Source organism: Schistocerca piceifrons, chromosome 1 (genome assembly GCF_021461385.2).
Source record: "Schistocerca piceifrons isolate TAMUIC-IGC-003096 chromosome 1, iqSchPice1.1, whole genome shotgun sequence".
In the NCBI taxonomy this organism is placed as follows: Eukaryota; Metazoa; Arthropoda; class Insecta; order Orthoptera; family Acrididae; genus Schistocerca; species Schistocerca piceifrons.
Genome location: NC_060138.1, coordinates 782,318,478 through 782,333,264, shown reverse-complemented (window position 1 = coordinate 782,333,264; position 14,787 = coordinate 782,318,478). Strand labels below are relative to the sequence as shown.

Below are 14,787 nucleotides of genomic sequence, written 5' to 3'. Positions count from 1 at the left end.
TGGTCCAATACACCCCATTTGAATTGTTTGAGTAGTGCTTTGATTTCGAGCACTGTGTGAGGCCGAGCGTTGTCATCAAGCAAGCGGACTCCACTTGTCAGCATTCCCCTGCGTTTGTTTTGAATTGCCCTTCGAGGACGTTTCAAAGTCTGGCAATATGCAGCAGCATTAATTGTCGTTCCAGGAGGCATAAATTCCAACAGAAGAATGCCTTGTCTGTCCCAAAAACAAAAGCCATGATTTTCTTTGCTGAAATCGACGTTTTGCATGTCTTGGCTTTTGGTGAATTCGAATGGTGCCATTGCATTGATTGTTGCTTGGATTCTGGTGTATGGTGATAAACCCATGTCTCGTCACCTTTCACAATGTGATCAAGGAACTCATCACCTGCTTCAGCATAGTGTGTGAGGAAGCCGAGTGCAAAGCCGATCCTTTTCTTTTTGTGTTCTTCCGTTAACAGTTTTGGAACCCAGCGCGCACACAGTTTCCTATACCCTAACTTGACAGTCACAACATCATAAAGAGTTGTCATTGACACGTCCAATATGATCTGATGCAATTCTTTCAATATGAGACATCTATTCGCATGAATTGCTCCCTCCGTTCTCCGAAGAAGGGCATCAAAGATCGCAGATGGCCGACCTTTTCTTTGTTTGTCATGAACATCGGTCCTACCTTCAGAGAAATGACGACACCATTTCGTTACATTTTGTCGATTCATAATGTTCCCATAAACAGAAACAATTTCTTTGTGAATATCTGCTGGTCGCTGACCTTTTGCATGAAGAAAACGTATGATGGAGCGCGCTTCACATTTGGTGGGATTCTGAATTGGCGCAGCCATTTTAAACACGACCTACTCCAACGAGAAGCAACATTCAACTGCTGAATGACTGTGAGGAGAAAGCTAACAGTTCAAGGTTAACACCAGTGTTGCCAACTTGCTCGCCAAAACTCTTCTGTTCCTCTGGCGTACGGTGTATCTTTACTTTCTGAAATACCCTCGTAGAACAACCCACATTCAAAGACAAGTGAGCCACATTGGTGCCATTCTTTATAACGTGCTGCCAACATAAAGAGGTCGGAGTTAGAAACAGCTTTTGATCAGAGTTGAGAATAATTTCTTGTCGAGAAGTGTTTCTACAACGTAAATGAGTATGTCAGCTTATAGGATTACTAGGGCTTCATCCGTTGTTGGCTTTTTTAAATTCTTTTAACTGGTGTGTCATCGATGCTGTATTTGTCTTTGCATAGAATGTTTCTGCTGTTGATTTGCATCTCCCTCCATCTGATGCTGGCCTAATTTTGAAGGTTATAGTGTTGATAGGTTTTTGTATGCTCTTGTTTCATAATTTTTAGCAGTGCTACATAATGTATGCATTTGTTTTATTTTTGGAGAAGTGTTTTAAATTAAAGTTTCATGTTTTATGTACATCATTGTTTGACTTTTTGTGCTTTTTGTACTTTTCTGAAGTGTTATGTAATTTATTCATATGTTTTCACTTCTTTAGTAGAGTTTTCATTTTTAAAATTTCATTTTCATTTATTTACTCATTGTGCACATTACACTCATGATGTATTTTGTGATTCCCCTTCCTGTCACATACTGAGTGAGGTGGCTACTCCAGTCTTAATTCACTGGGCTCACATTTGGAATACCAAGATTTATTCCCCATCCAGCCATCCTGACTTGGGTTCTTCATAGTTTCCGCTTGTCGCTGAATGAATTCTGGGACAGTTTCTTTGATTAGGCTATGGCCAATTTCCTGCCCTATCCTCATTTTAGGATATCCTATTTTGTTAATGCTTGATATGCATATATTATTTCTGTAATGTTTCTGGCCTGTCTGATTTTATTGCTCTAAATAGTCTATGGACAGGTAAATAAATGAATAAAAATAAATAAGATCTCAAACGCACAAATATTGACAGCTTTAAATTTACAAAAATGAACTACAGAAAATGCAGAAAAAAAGCATCCCATGACTACAACAGAGTGGCGCAACTGGTGTCAGTCTAATCAACTTGTACGAATACCTGGGCATAATGTTTCATATGTATATGAAATAGAGTATCCTCTATAGGTAAAGCTGGTGGTTGACAACAGAAGTCTTGTTCAATGAAGCTACGGCCTGGTTTATCATGAACAAAATGAAAATTAATGAAGAAAAAACTCAGAGGACGATGTGCAGCCTCAGCAATACTGGGGCACTGGGTAACACAGCAGATGTTAAACTTCTGGGCTTTCTCATTGGCACCAAATTAACCTGGCAACAGCACACCAAACATGTATGTTCCAAACTTTCATGGGTCCCATACCTCTTGAGCAAACTGAAAAGTATAGTACCAGAACAGTCCTTGCTAACTGTGTACTATGCAATGATCCACAGCCACATCAGTTATAGGCTGTTGTTTTGGGGCCATTCTGCAGGCCGCAAGAATGTGCTTTTACTGCAAAAGAAAGTAATGAGGATCATTACTTCAAGCAAAAAACAGACCACTGTAAACCAATTTTCACCAGGTTAGGAATTCTGACTGTTTACAGCCAGTATATATTTAACTGCCTCTTCCACATAAAGAGAAACCATGATATCTACAGAAAGAGAAATGAAGTTCACAAATACAGCACTCACAACAAAGACAGTATCTACATGCGAAGGTGTCAATTAGCAAAGACAAAGAACAGCTTCCACATGGTGGTCCTAAAATTGTTTAATGCTCTACCTGATGACATTCAGTCTTTACCATGGGAGCAGTTTAAAACTACTATTTTGTGTAAGCTAAAAGAGCGACCCTTCTACAATATTGAAGAATCCTTCTCTAGTAATAGCATAGTGTTTACTTGAGCTGCAGCTCAGTTCCATGACTCCAGCAGCAACCGTTATACTTAATTTCATTATATACTTGTATCTATTTTATTGTTGTGATATTATTGTAATCTAATTTATAACTTAAATATGTCTTGCAGTATTAAATTACTATCTTAGGAGAGTTGTATTCATGTATTTTGATAATGTTGTATCTTGATGCTGTCTGTCCAGCTGTGGCTGGTGAATGACATACAATTGGTAATAAAGGTAAAAATAAAGGTAAGAGACTTCGGTTTATTGGTATAATATTTGGATAATTTTATTTTATTTATTTATTTTATTTATTTATCCATCTATGGACAACAATTATTGTGCAGATGTTGTCCAGAAGATACAGTTCAAGTAATATGTGCACAGAGTCATCAACATAAAAATATGTACATGCAATATTTCTTTTGTTATGTAACATGTTTCTATGGTTTACATCACCATTCTTTTCTATAATGACTTGTGGCCAAATTAGGTTTCTTTCTAAGATGGTCATTAATCTGCATTTTGGGTACCGGTAATCCTTAACAGTGATATAACTCTTTTTTAATAAAAGGATTTTTTCATAGATAGGCACACACACACAGTTTGAAAACATACAAATGCAGCACGTTCATACGATCTAAATATGCATATCAGTGTAGGCACAGCATCTCTCTAGCAATTTTAAATGTTTATACAGATTTATTATCTTTTCCTTGTAGAGTGGCTCTTTGTCGTTACAATTAATTTTCTAACATGAAGATTTGTGTAGATAATTTGCATGTCATTTAATGTAATTTCCACAGTATAACATTTCGTATTCAATAAATAGGTTTTCACAACTTTCCAAAACCACAAAGTTCTTTTTTTTTTCTCTTTGATTTCCTGTGGATACCTGCTACAATTTTATTCCATTACATAGTAGACTAACTCCCATGAACCATGGACCTTGCCGTTGGTGGGGAGGCTTGCGCGCCTCAGCGATACAGATAGCCGTACCGTAGGTGCAACCACAACGGAGGGGTATCTGTTGAGAGGCCAGACAAACGTGTGGTTCCTGAAGAGGGGCAGTAGCCTTTTCAGTAGTTTCAGGGGCAACAGTCTGGTTGATTGACTGATCTGGCCTTGTAACACTAACCAAAACGGCCTTGCTGTGCTGGTACTGCGAACGGTTGAAAGCAAGGGGAAACTACAGCCGTAATTTTTCCCGAGGGCATGCAGCTTTACTGTATGGTTAATGATGATGGCTTCCTGTTGGGTAAAATATTCCGGAGGTAAAATAGTCCCTGGATCTCCGGGTGGGGACTACTCAAGAGGACGTCGTTATCAGGAGAAAGAAAACTGATGTTCTACGGATCGGAGCGTGGAATGTCAGATCCCTTAATCGGACAGGTAGGTTGGAAAATTTAAAAAGGGAAATGGATGGGTTAAAGTTAGATATAGTGGGAATTAGTGAAGTTCGGTGGCAGGAGGAACAAGACTTTTGATCAGGCGAATACAGGGTTATAAATACAAAGTCAAATAGGGGTAATGCAGGAGTAGGTTTAACAATGAATTAAAAAATAGGAATCCGGGTAAGCTACTACAAACAGCATAGTGAACGTATTATTGTGGCCAAGATAGACACGAAGCCCACGCCTACTACAGTAGTACAAGTTTATATACCAACTAGCTCTGCAGATGATGAAGAAATTGAAGAAATGTATGATGAAATAAAAGAAATTATTCAGATAGTGAAGGGAGACGAAAATTTAATAGTCATGGGTGACTGGAATTCGAGAGTAGGAAAAGGGAGAGAAGGAAACGTAGTAGGTGAATATGGATTGGGGGTAAGAAATGAAAGAGGAAGCCGCCTGGTAGAATTTTGCACAGAGCACAACTTAATCATAGCTAACACTTGGTTCGAGTATCATAAAAGAAGGTTGTATACATGGAAGAAGCCTGGAGATACTGACAGGTTTCAGATAGATTATATAATGGTAAGTCAGAGATTTAGGAACCAGGTTTTAAACTGTAAGACATTTCCAGGGGCAGATGTGGACTCTGACCACAACCAGTTGATTATGAACTGTAGATTAAAACTGAAAAAACTGCAAAAAGGTGGGAATTTAAGGAGATGGGACCTGGATAAACCGACTAAACCAGTGGTTGTAGAGAGTTTCAGAGAGAGCGTAAGGGAACAAATGGCAGGAATGAAGGAAAGAAATACAGTAGAAGAAGAATGGGTAGCTTTGAGGGATGAACTAGTGAAGGCAGCAGAGGATCAAGTAGGTAAAAAGACGAGGGCTAGTAGAAATCCTTGGGTAACAGAAGATATATTGAATTTAATTGATGAAAGGAGAAAATATAAAAATGCAGTAAATGAGGCATGCAAAAAGGAATACAAACGTCTCAAAAATGAGATTGACAGGAAGTGCAAAATGACTAAGCAGGGATGGCTAGAGGATAAATGTAAGGATGTAGAGGCTTATCTCACTAGGGGTAAGATAGATACTGCCTACATGAAAATTAAACAGACCTTTGGAGAAAAGAGAACCACTTGTATGAATATCAAGAGCTCAGATGGAAACCCAGTTCTAAGCAAAGAAGAGAAAGCAGAAAGGTGGAAGGAGTATATAGAGGGCCTATACAAGGGCGATGTACTTGAGGACAATATTATGGAAATGGAAGAGGACGTAGATGAAGATGAAATGGGAGATATGATACTGCGTGAAGAGTTTGACAGAGCACTGAAAGACCTGAGTCAAAACAGGGCCCCGGGAGTAGACAGCATTCCATTAGAACTACTGACGGCCTTGGGAGAGCCAGTCATGACAAAACTCTACCATCTGGTGAGCAAGATGTATGAGACAGGCAAAATACCCTCAGGCTTCAAGAAGAATATAATAATTCCAATCCCAAAGAAAGCAGGTGTTGACAGATGTGAAAATTACCGAACTATCAGTTTAATAAGTCACGGCTCCAAAATACTAACGCGAATTCTTTAGAGATGAATGGAAAAACTGGTAGAAGCTGACCTCGGCGAAGATCAGTTTGGATTCCGTAGAAATGTTGGAACACGTGAGGCAATATTGACCCTACGACTTTTCTTAGAAAATAGATTAAGGAAAGGCAAACCTACATTTCTAGCATTTGTAGACTTAGAGAAAGCTTTTGACAATGTTGACTGGAATACTCTCTTTCAAATTTTGAAGGTGGCAGGGGTAAAATATGGGGAGTGAAAGGCTATTCACAATTTGTATAGAAACCATATAGCAGTTATAAGAGTTGAGGGGGCATGAAAGGGAAGCAGTGGTTGGGAAGGGAGTGAGACAGGGTTGTAGCCTCTCTCCGTTGTTATTCAATCTGTATATTGAGCATGCAGTGAAGGAAACAAAAGAAAAATTTGGAGTAGGTATTAAAATCCATGGAGAAGAAATAAAAACTTTGAGGTTCATCAATGACATTGTAATTCTGTCAGAGACAGCAAAGGACTTGGAAGAGCAGTTGAACGGAATGGATAGTGTCTTGAAAGGAGGATATAAGATGAACATCAACTAAAGCAAAACCAGGATAATGGAATGTAGTTGAATTAAGTTGGGTGATGTTGAGCGTATTAGATTAGGAAATGAGACACTTAAAGTAGTAAAAGAGTTTTGCTATTTGGGGAGCAAAATAACTGATGATGGTCGAAGTAGAGAGGATATAAAATGTAGACCGGCAATGGGAAGGAAAGCGTTTCTGAAGAAGAGAAATTTGTTAACATCGAGTATAGGTTTAAATGTCAGGAAGTCGTTTCTGAAAGTATTTGTATGGAGTGTAGCCACGTATGGAAGTGAAACATGGACGATAAATAGTTTAGATAAGAAGAGAATAGAAGCTTTTGAAATGTGGTGCTACAGAAGAATGCTGAAGATTAGATGGATATATCACATAACTAATGAGGAGGCGCTGAATAGGATTGGGGAGAAGAGAAGTTTGTGGCACAACTTGACCGGAAGAAGGGGTCGGTTGGTAGGACATGTTCTGAGGCATCAAGGGATCACCAATTTAGTATTGGAGGGCAGCGTGGAGGATAAAAATCGTAGAGGGAGACCAAGAGATGAATACACCAAGCAGATTCAGAAGGATGTAGGTTGCAGTAGGTGCTGGGAGATGAAGAAGCTAGCACAGGATAGAGTAGCATGGAGAGCTGCATCAAACCAGTCTCAGGACTGAAGACCACAACAACAACAACAACATAGTAGACTGCTTTTTGATTTGCAACTGTGCTTTTCCTATTGAGATGAAGATGGTGCCTGTAACTTTCTGGCCCCATGTTCATGTACAGACTGGTTTATTGGGTGCTGGTTAATGCTTGTATTTATACACCTTACTGGATTCCCTTGAGTGTTAAACAAGTTGCATTGTGAGCCCACCATCTAATTTTCATTTTAAGTTGTACAGTCCATTTTTTGTCACTTTTAAGACTGATTTGATATTCTGAGCATTTACTCCCCACAATGTTATGGCAGAATTAACTGTTGAATTAAAACATGCAAAATAACTGCTCTTGCACATGAGCTGCACACACAGAAGCTATGATTCAGAGGCCAGAGCACATAGCGAGGTATTATGAGTTGGCTTCCCAGAGTTGTAATACAATCAGCTCACGTCAGCTGTGAGTCGACATGCATTCCTATGCAATCTATAACATCATGATTCACTCTAAGTTCATACTATTAGGTGAGGTGTTCAAATGATAACTAATCCTGGAAGTCTTTTCCCATTCTACAAAGATTTCCTACAAAATACTTTGCGCGCCGTATCTGAAAACAGCAGCGGGTAGCCTATTCCTCCCAAGTGCTTAAATACAACTTACAGGGTATATAGTATACACTCTACTGATATTACTTATACCGGCACTCAAACTTCAAAGGTTCGTTTAACTCAAGCGAGAGCGTCATACAAATTTGGATTGACTGTCACTCGACGTCGGGCGTCAATTATCCCAAGACATCTCATACACACAGATTCAATTACCAATATCATATGAAAATCTAGAAACAGACTTCAGTTCCACATTTATCGCTTTCATTTAGTTGATTGTCCAGCATCCTATAAGCGAACTACAGCAATTTTGTTTCTGGGCTGTTTCTTTTGACATGCAATACTACTTTCTAATGTACTTCCTTACTGAATGATTCAATGTTGGTTGATACATACAGTGATATTATTTATTTGAAATTGGAACTATTTTTCTTTTCACATTTATCAACTCATTGGTACCTATCGATATCATTTGCGTCTCCAAAATTTATCTTTCCTGTGGCTTCATTGTAAATTTTAATTTAATATTAGAGAATTATTAATAAATTTTTAAAAATTTATTTTATCGTTTTTTTTTTTTATTTTTTGCTGGAAACAATACAGCCATGTTACTAAACTTCGTAGACAGTCAAACTACGATGCCAAAGGTACACATTAACTGTGTTAAGCGTTGTAGTGTTTCTTGCACTGCCCACTGCTTCGATTGACATCTGAGACTTGTTGACTTGGAGCGCATTTTCGAATTTGAACTCCGAGTACGACGTTAAGTATTGCAGATGTTTTCGTTGCTGTTGGTAAAAAGTGTATGGATTTTGATATTTCAGTAAAGAACAATAAAAATGGAAGTTGACATTAAAATAAGTAGCAGCAGTTTACTCAATTTCATGGAATGTGAAGGATCGAAGATGTGTGAGTGACAACTGTAAATATTTACATTATGTTGTGTGACACATTAAATAAACATTGCGACTTTGCCTTCAGCATTAAGAAACACATTCAAATCTACGCGCATATTTGTCACTAGAAGAACTTTCACAAATGGACCCTGAATTTGTAGTAAGCTGTAAGTTAATTAGGGGAAGGTGTTCACAGAACAGTTCTTATACGAATCCAGTCTCAAAACCCTAGTTTCATTATAACAGTTCCAAATCACTAGGCCGCTGTTTTTGTTGCAGGCACTAATGATACAAGAATTTCTGCAGAAGAAATGGACGAAGCACGGAAAAACAATCTGGCATACGAGTACCTCTGTCATCTGAAAGAAGCAAAAATGTGAGCATCTTTTTTTTGTTTTCTCATCCTTATTGAAAACTATCAAAATAACGGGCAGTCCTCCAGACATTGCTACAATTTTACATGCTGAAATTCCAAATAACGTTTAAGTTTCGTGGATCTTTAGCATTTTCACATGTCTGTATCCAATATAGGTCTTATATAGAGTAATGGCAACCAGTGAATCCCACCGAATGGAGAGGCATCCTTGCTTTTCAGTAATCCCAACATCATTTTATGAAGTCTTAACCGGAATCGATATTTTGCTAAACATAACTGGAATCGCGGGTCCAAATGGACCCTTGAATAAAAATTCAACATAATCCCCATAAAAGATATAATTCATATGTAAATGTGTAATGATTATATTAAAATAAGTTTTGTTTCAAACACAAATCAACCTTAATTGCACAAAACTTTTTCATAGTATTATTTTTTATTCCTTAAGTCCTACGTCTCCTATTTTACAAGAATTTTTAGTACCTTACTTTGCAATGCTACATGATTACAAAAAAGGCTTAGATTAAAAAACCTAGATATAGCATGGGGTTTCTCATAACTTCCCCTTAATATGAATAGGGATTCTTTATGCCATCACTCAGAAACAAAAATAATGACAACGAAACATGGAATTATCCAAATGTTATCTATATCAGTACCTGAAATAAGCATGGCACTTGGTACACAACATTTTTTTTCCCCCTGCATGTTGTTTACAGAAGAATTTAAGACATCTGTCACATTTTTGTGATTGTTTGCTGTCAGTTTTAGGACCACATAAATAACATCTTCCTCGTTTTCGTGAGCCACTTTGATTGCAAGGTGAATTTTCTAGTCGTAGGTCATTTTGTGGTTCATCAGCCGCCCCTAGAAAATTATCAATTCTACTCTTCAAATCTACTGAAAATGAAGAATACTCCATCTTCCTTTCTGTGATAAATGGCCTGATCAAATTCAGTCCAATTTCTTTTATGTAATGATTGCGTTTCATACGTTTTCCACTATTTGATTCCTCCCATAATATGAATCCATTTGCACTCGCAATATTCAATATTGCTGAAAAAATGACACATGGCCATCGTTGAGTTCTTCTAGAGACTGAATAATTGGCACATTTCTGATCTAATGTATCAACACCACCTTTTGTTCTGTTGTAAAATTCAATTATCTCAGGTTTTCCACTGTTTTCTTTGACTGAATTGTCATGGTGCATTGATGAGATTACCACTACACTTGGATTCTTTTTCGGGACATAAGATGCCAATGTTTTATCCTTCACAAAACCAAATAACGTAGATCCTACTACCCATTGTTTATTGGCTAAAAGTTCTGGTGGTATTTCCCTTTAATTTTTGTGCATCGTTCCAACATAGGTCAAACCATTTTCAATCAGTTTGTCTACCAACTCCACAGAAGAGAACCAGTTATCAGCAGTTATATTTCTGTTTGTTCCAAATAAAGATTCTGCAAGTTGCAGTACATGAGACCAGCACGGTCATTAGTTCTTCTTTCTTCCCTAGAATTCACATCATCAAATCTCTAAGAAGATAACAGGAACATAAATCGCTTTACCGACATCGTTATTCTGAATATATCTCGGCCAGTTCCATCAGTTGCCCATAAACTTTCTATATCTTCATGGCCAGATTTGAATACACCTGATACTAGCAACAACCCAAAAAATACTTCCATTTCCATAATACTTACATGGTTAGTGTAAGTAGCATTAGTTTTATGCTTTTCTGAATATTCTGTTATTTTCTGATTAGCGTAAGTGCAAATAATTGTGATCATTTCATCTGATATCAGCAACTGCCATGATTCAATTGGTGACATGTTCCGTTTTTCACGAGCTGTATCGATGAGACTAGGCAGGTGAGTGGTGATGATGATGTGGCTTCTGACTCTGGACCTAGCTGGTGGATGAGTAAGACCACTTGAATCGATTTTTGCCATGAAAATATGCACTACTTGACAGCCAGCTATCTGTCTCTACTGAATCATCAGATGATGAATTACTTGAATCAGAAGAAATTTCTTGTTGTGTGTTTTCATCATCACTTATGTTGTCTTCATCACAAGGTTAAAAATCGCTTAAAGATTCTACATCTGAATAATTTTCGTCTAATAATAGTACACAGATTTCTTTTTCAGTGAAGCCGCGCAGCATTGTGGCAGGAACACGACAAAATAAATCGGCATACACTGACTTCAAAAATCCCGTACCTGGAATCGCGGGTCAAATTGGACCCAGCAATGGCACTTACCTCCACTTCTAGTAAATTTCAAGCAGCAAGCTCCCGGCCCCTGGTGCACCTCACAATGTACTCGGATTACACTGGCGCACGAAACAGAAACTCTGTGCGTTTCCATTGTTAGACGGTTTTATTGTTGTCGGTGGGTCCAAAATGACCCATGATTCTGGCTAAGGGTTAAGCAAAAGTTTAATTAGTTGTGTATCCAGAAATCTGATCTGCTTAGATTAATTAATTCATTTATTCATTTTTAGTATGATATTTGGATAATTTTTGGGTTATAATTATTCGCCTCATTGCGAGACGAGACAGTTTACAATTATAGTTTCTCAGTGAAAAAAATTTGGCACTATGCTGACTGTTTGTGATTGACTTTGGTTATTCACCATGATCAGAAGGTAGAGCAGGTATGATTTGAGTTCATGTTTATAGACTTTCATGTCTGAATAGCTCACGTTATTTTGTGCTGCAGGTTTTAGTGGCCAAATAACTCGCTCCATTCTGTGCACAACTATGGCTGAATGATTGTGCAAAGGCTAGAGTTTGGTGTTGGATACCCACTCTCCCCTTCCCTAAACTCTTGATTGTGGTAGTGTAGCCCAAGATCTAGATTAGGTTGGAAGGTGATAGCTGGTTCTGTATGGTAAAGCCAATGGACGTGAATGTGGAATAAAGGTTGTGGTAACAGACTGACCTGTAGCTTAGCCTAATGCTTATAAGCATTAGGGGTCAACAGAACCTAGTTGAACCCAATGTTGGCTCTGAACCATGATGTAACAATGTGGTGTGTGTCATACATGCACATACAAGAAGAGGACAGAACACTGGCAATATTTATTTATTTGCCTCTGTATTATATTTTGGAGTGTAGATCATGGTGATGGATTGATCTGTAGTGTAGCCGAAAGTATACATTAGGTTGGAAGATGGCAGTTTCATTGTGAGTTCATGAAAGAGTGCCGAAGGCTTCAGAAAACCTTGCATTAGTGAATGAAAATAGTAAAAATAAGTCAACTCCTTTTTCACTTTATTTTATGCACAAAATCATACAAGACTGTTACTACCTCTGGCATTGCCTGGTGTGTATCTCATTGCAACTGAGAAGAGATAATATTGCCTTTCTGTGGCACAAACTTTTTTGCATTTTCACCTCCAATATTTGATATTATCTGCAATGCAGAAGTTGCAGAGCTTAATTTTTTATGAAAACCTGTAACATGTGGCTTCCAGTTCAGTGTGATATGTGAAACAACCCTCTCTCCTCCTGACCCTACCTGAAATCTTGTTCGTGATGACATTAATGTGTATTGCAGCCTAAGGTCTAGGTTAGGTTGAAAGGTGAAAGTTTGGTCCCCAAAGCCCCTGGAGCCAAATAAAGGTTGTGGTTACAAACTGATCATTAGTGCAGCCTATCGAAGATGTCTGCACCATGTTGAAAAATACAGGGGGGGAGGGGGGCTCCAATATGTAACTTTTATCCAGTTTCTTACCAATAGAAACACCTAAGAAATAAGAAAATTCTGTTCACATAATTTATTCTCATGCTTTATTTCTAAGGATGCAGTCAGGCCTTGTGCAGTGCAGAATTGTGTATGTTGAGTTTTATCTAAGTTCAGTAACAGACAATCTGCAGAGAACAATTTATTAATTTTCATGCAAATTTTACTTGTTTTGTCCTTGTCTTCTTTAGCTCCCATTTTGAAGGAATCTTTTGCATGTGAAATATTTCAAGGTTTACATCAACAAAGAGAAGCAACTTTTAGAAATGAATTTATAATTAATTTTATTACAATGCGAGGGAAACATTCCACGTGGGAAAAATATATCTAAAAACAAAGATGATGTAACTTACCAAACGAAAGTATTGGTATGTTGGTATGATGATCAACATACCAACGCTTTCGTTTGGTAAGTTACATCATCTTTGTTTTTATATATATTCTGCTGTTTCAATGCGAGGCATTTGTTTATTTCTTCCTGTTAGATTAATTCAGCCCAGACTAATATTTTTCAGAGAACAACAGATTTCTATATGCAGTCAGAATTCTGGCCTGTTTACGATGAACATTGTCATTTATTTTGCAGCTAATAGTTATCCTTAGCTCATGAATGTAGATGCCTGGATACTTCGTAAAAAAGTGGCTTAAAGTGATACTTTGTTTTCTTTGTAGAGATTGCCGATGTACTACATTTCACGGACGGAACTTGTTCAAGACTTTTACACCCAAAAACCAAATCCCACTCTAGTACTTAGACAGGGAGGATGATTCTGTATGTGATTGTTGGTGTAAGTTACAGTGAACTGCTACATGTTCAGATGTTCCTATTTCTCCACAGTAGCACAGAGCTGTTGCCCTTCTCTCTGTTCTGTGTAATAAGACGAGATAAGGACCATGTGTAACATTCACTTAGTTGGGTCATTTCGCACACTCATAGTCTGTTATACACATGCCTACTGATTGTTCTATCATTCCAGCCATTCTGCCTTTCACCTACTTCCTAGGCCAAGAGTGGACCTTTGCTATTGATATCTACTCCTGTAATTATTTGCACAGGATCGAGTCTGTGTAGAATTAACCAGTAGCACGCTGCTGTGTATCGTACCTGAATGTTGTTGGGGCAGATCCTCAGTATAGCCTCGACAGGTGGTGTACTGAACACCCCAGAAAGCCTGATGAGTGCACTTGTTTAAGGATGAATTTGCAGTTTTTGAATAGCAGAAACCCCCAGTGGCTCACGGTTCTTTTGTGAGTTTGTACATGGCGCACACACAGCGCCCCGAGCTGTTGCAGCCCATTCTTCCTTCCTTCAGTGTGTCCTCCCTGTCCTTACACCTACCCTTCTGTCGGTGCCTTGATTTATTTTGACCTGGCTATCCACTTGGTTCCCTGTATTCCATGCGATTTTGTTCCTATTGTCTATTCTCTTTCATCCTTTTTGGCGTTTTGGCCTCCCTTTGGGGTTTGACCTCCACTTCTAAATTTTTTGTCTTTAGTGTGACACACTTCGGGAAGAACTCCCTTCCTAGTGTCTGTGGCATGGATTCCTCCCTTCCCTCCCCTTCCTTCCCCAACATAGCCCTACCCACGCCGCTTGGTCACCAGCATGAGTAGCCAGTCCATGTGGCACGGCTGTTATGTAAACATCTGGCTGAGCTCCCTGACAATACAGGAATCACAGTACTGATACCTGAACTGTTGCCTCCACATGTAGGCCAAGCTGCTGATTGGAGTGGGTGGTATCTGGGTGGATGCTTGTCACATGAAGCATATCAAGCAGTAAAAATGTGGCAATTCTCAAATGGCCATCTCTTTGAGTGGTAAACGATCATTAAATGCTGCCTTGTATGATTCTGGAGCCATCAGTTTCCTGGCTGCACCCTGGGAGGAGGGACAGGCTCGCTGCCTTGGCATGAAACACTTTCCCTGCTACCTGGTCTCTACCAGGACAGATGGGGACACATTCACCACCACAAAGCGGTTGTTTCTTGTGGAGAATATCGAGTCCATCATTAAGATGCGGTCGGGCTCCCTGTTGATCAGAGCTTCTTCTGCCACCCAGTCTGTAGCTCTTCCTACTTGTGATCATTTTGGCGATGTCCTGGTGTCTATTGCCACTCTCCGGTCTCTGAA

General features: G+C 38.7%; 1 protein-coding gene across 1 annotated transcript in view; it reads left to right on the top strand.

Annotated features, from left to right (window-relative positions):
* Positions 1 to 8,395: 8,395 nt before the first annotated feature.
* Positions 8,396 to 14,787, top strand: part of LOC124712908 (ras GTPase-activating-like protein IQGAP1) — a 346,898-nt gene continuing 340,506 nt past the window's right edge. Inside the window, exons 1-2 of the mRNA XM_047242907.1 lie at positions 8,396 to 8,537; positions 8,804 to 8,900. Of these exons, the coding sequence (XP_047098863.1) occupies positions 8,468 to 8,537; positions 8,804 to 8,900 (167 nt within the window). The 5' untranslated portion in view covers positions 8,396 to 8,467. The remainder of the gene's footprint in view (positions 8,538 to 8,803; positions 8,901 to 14,787) is intronic.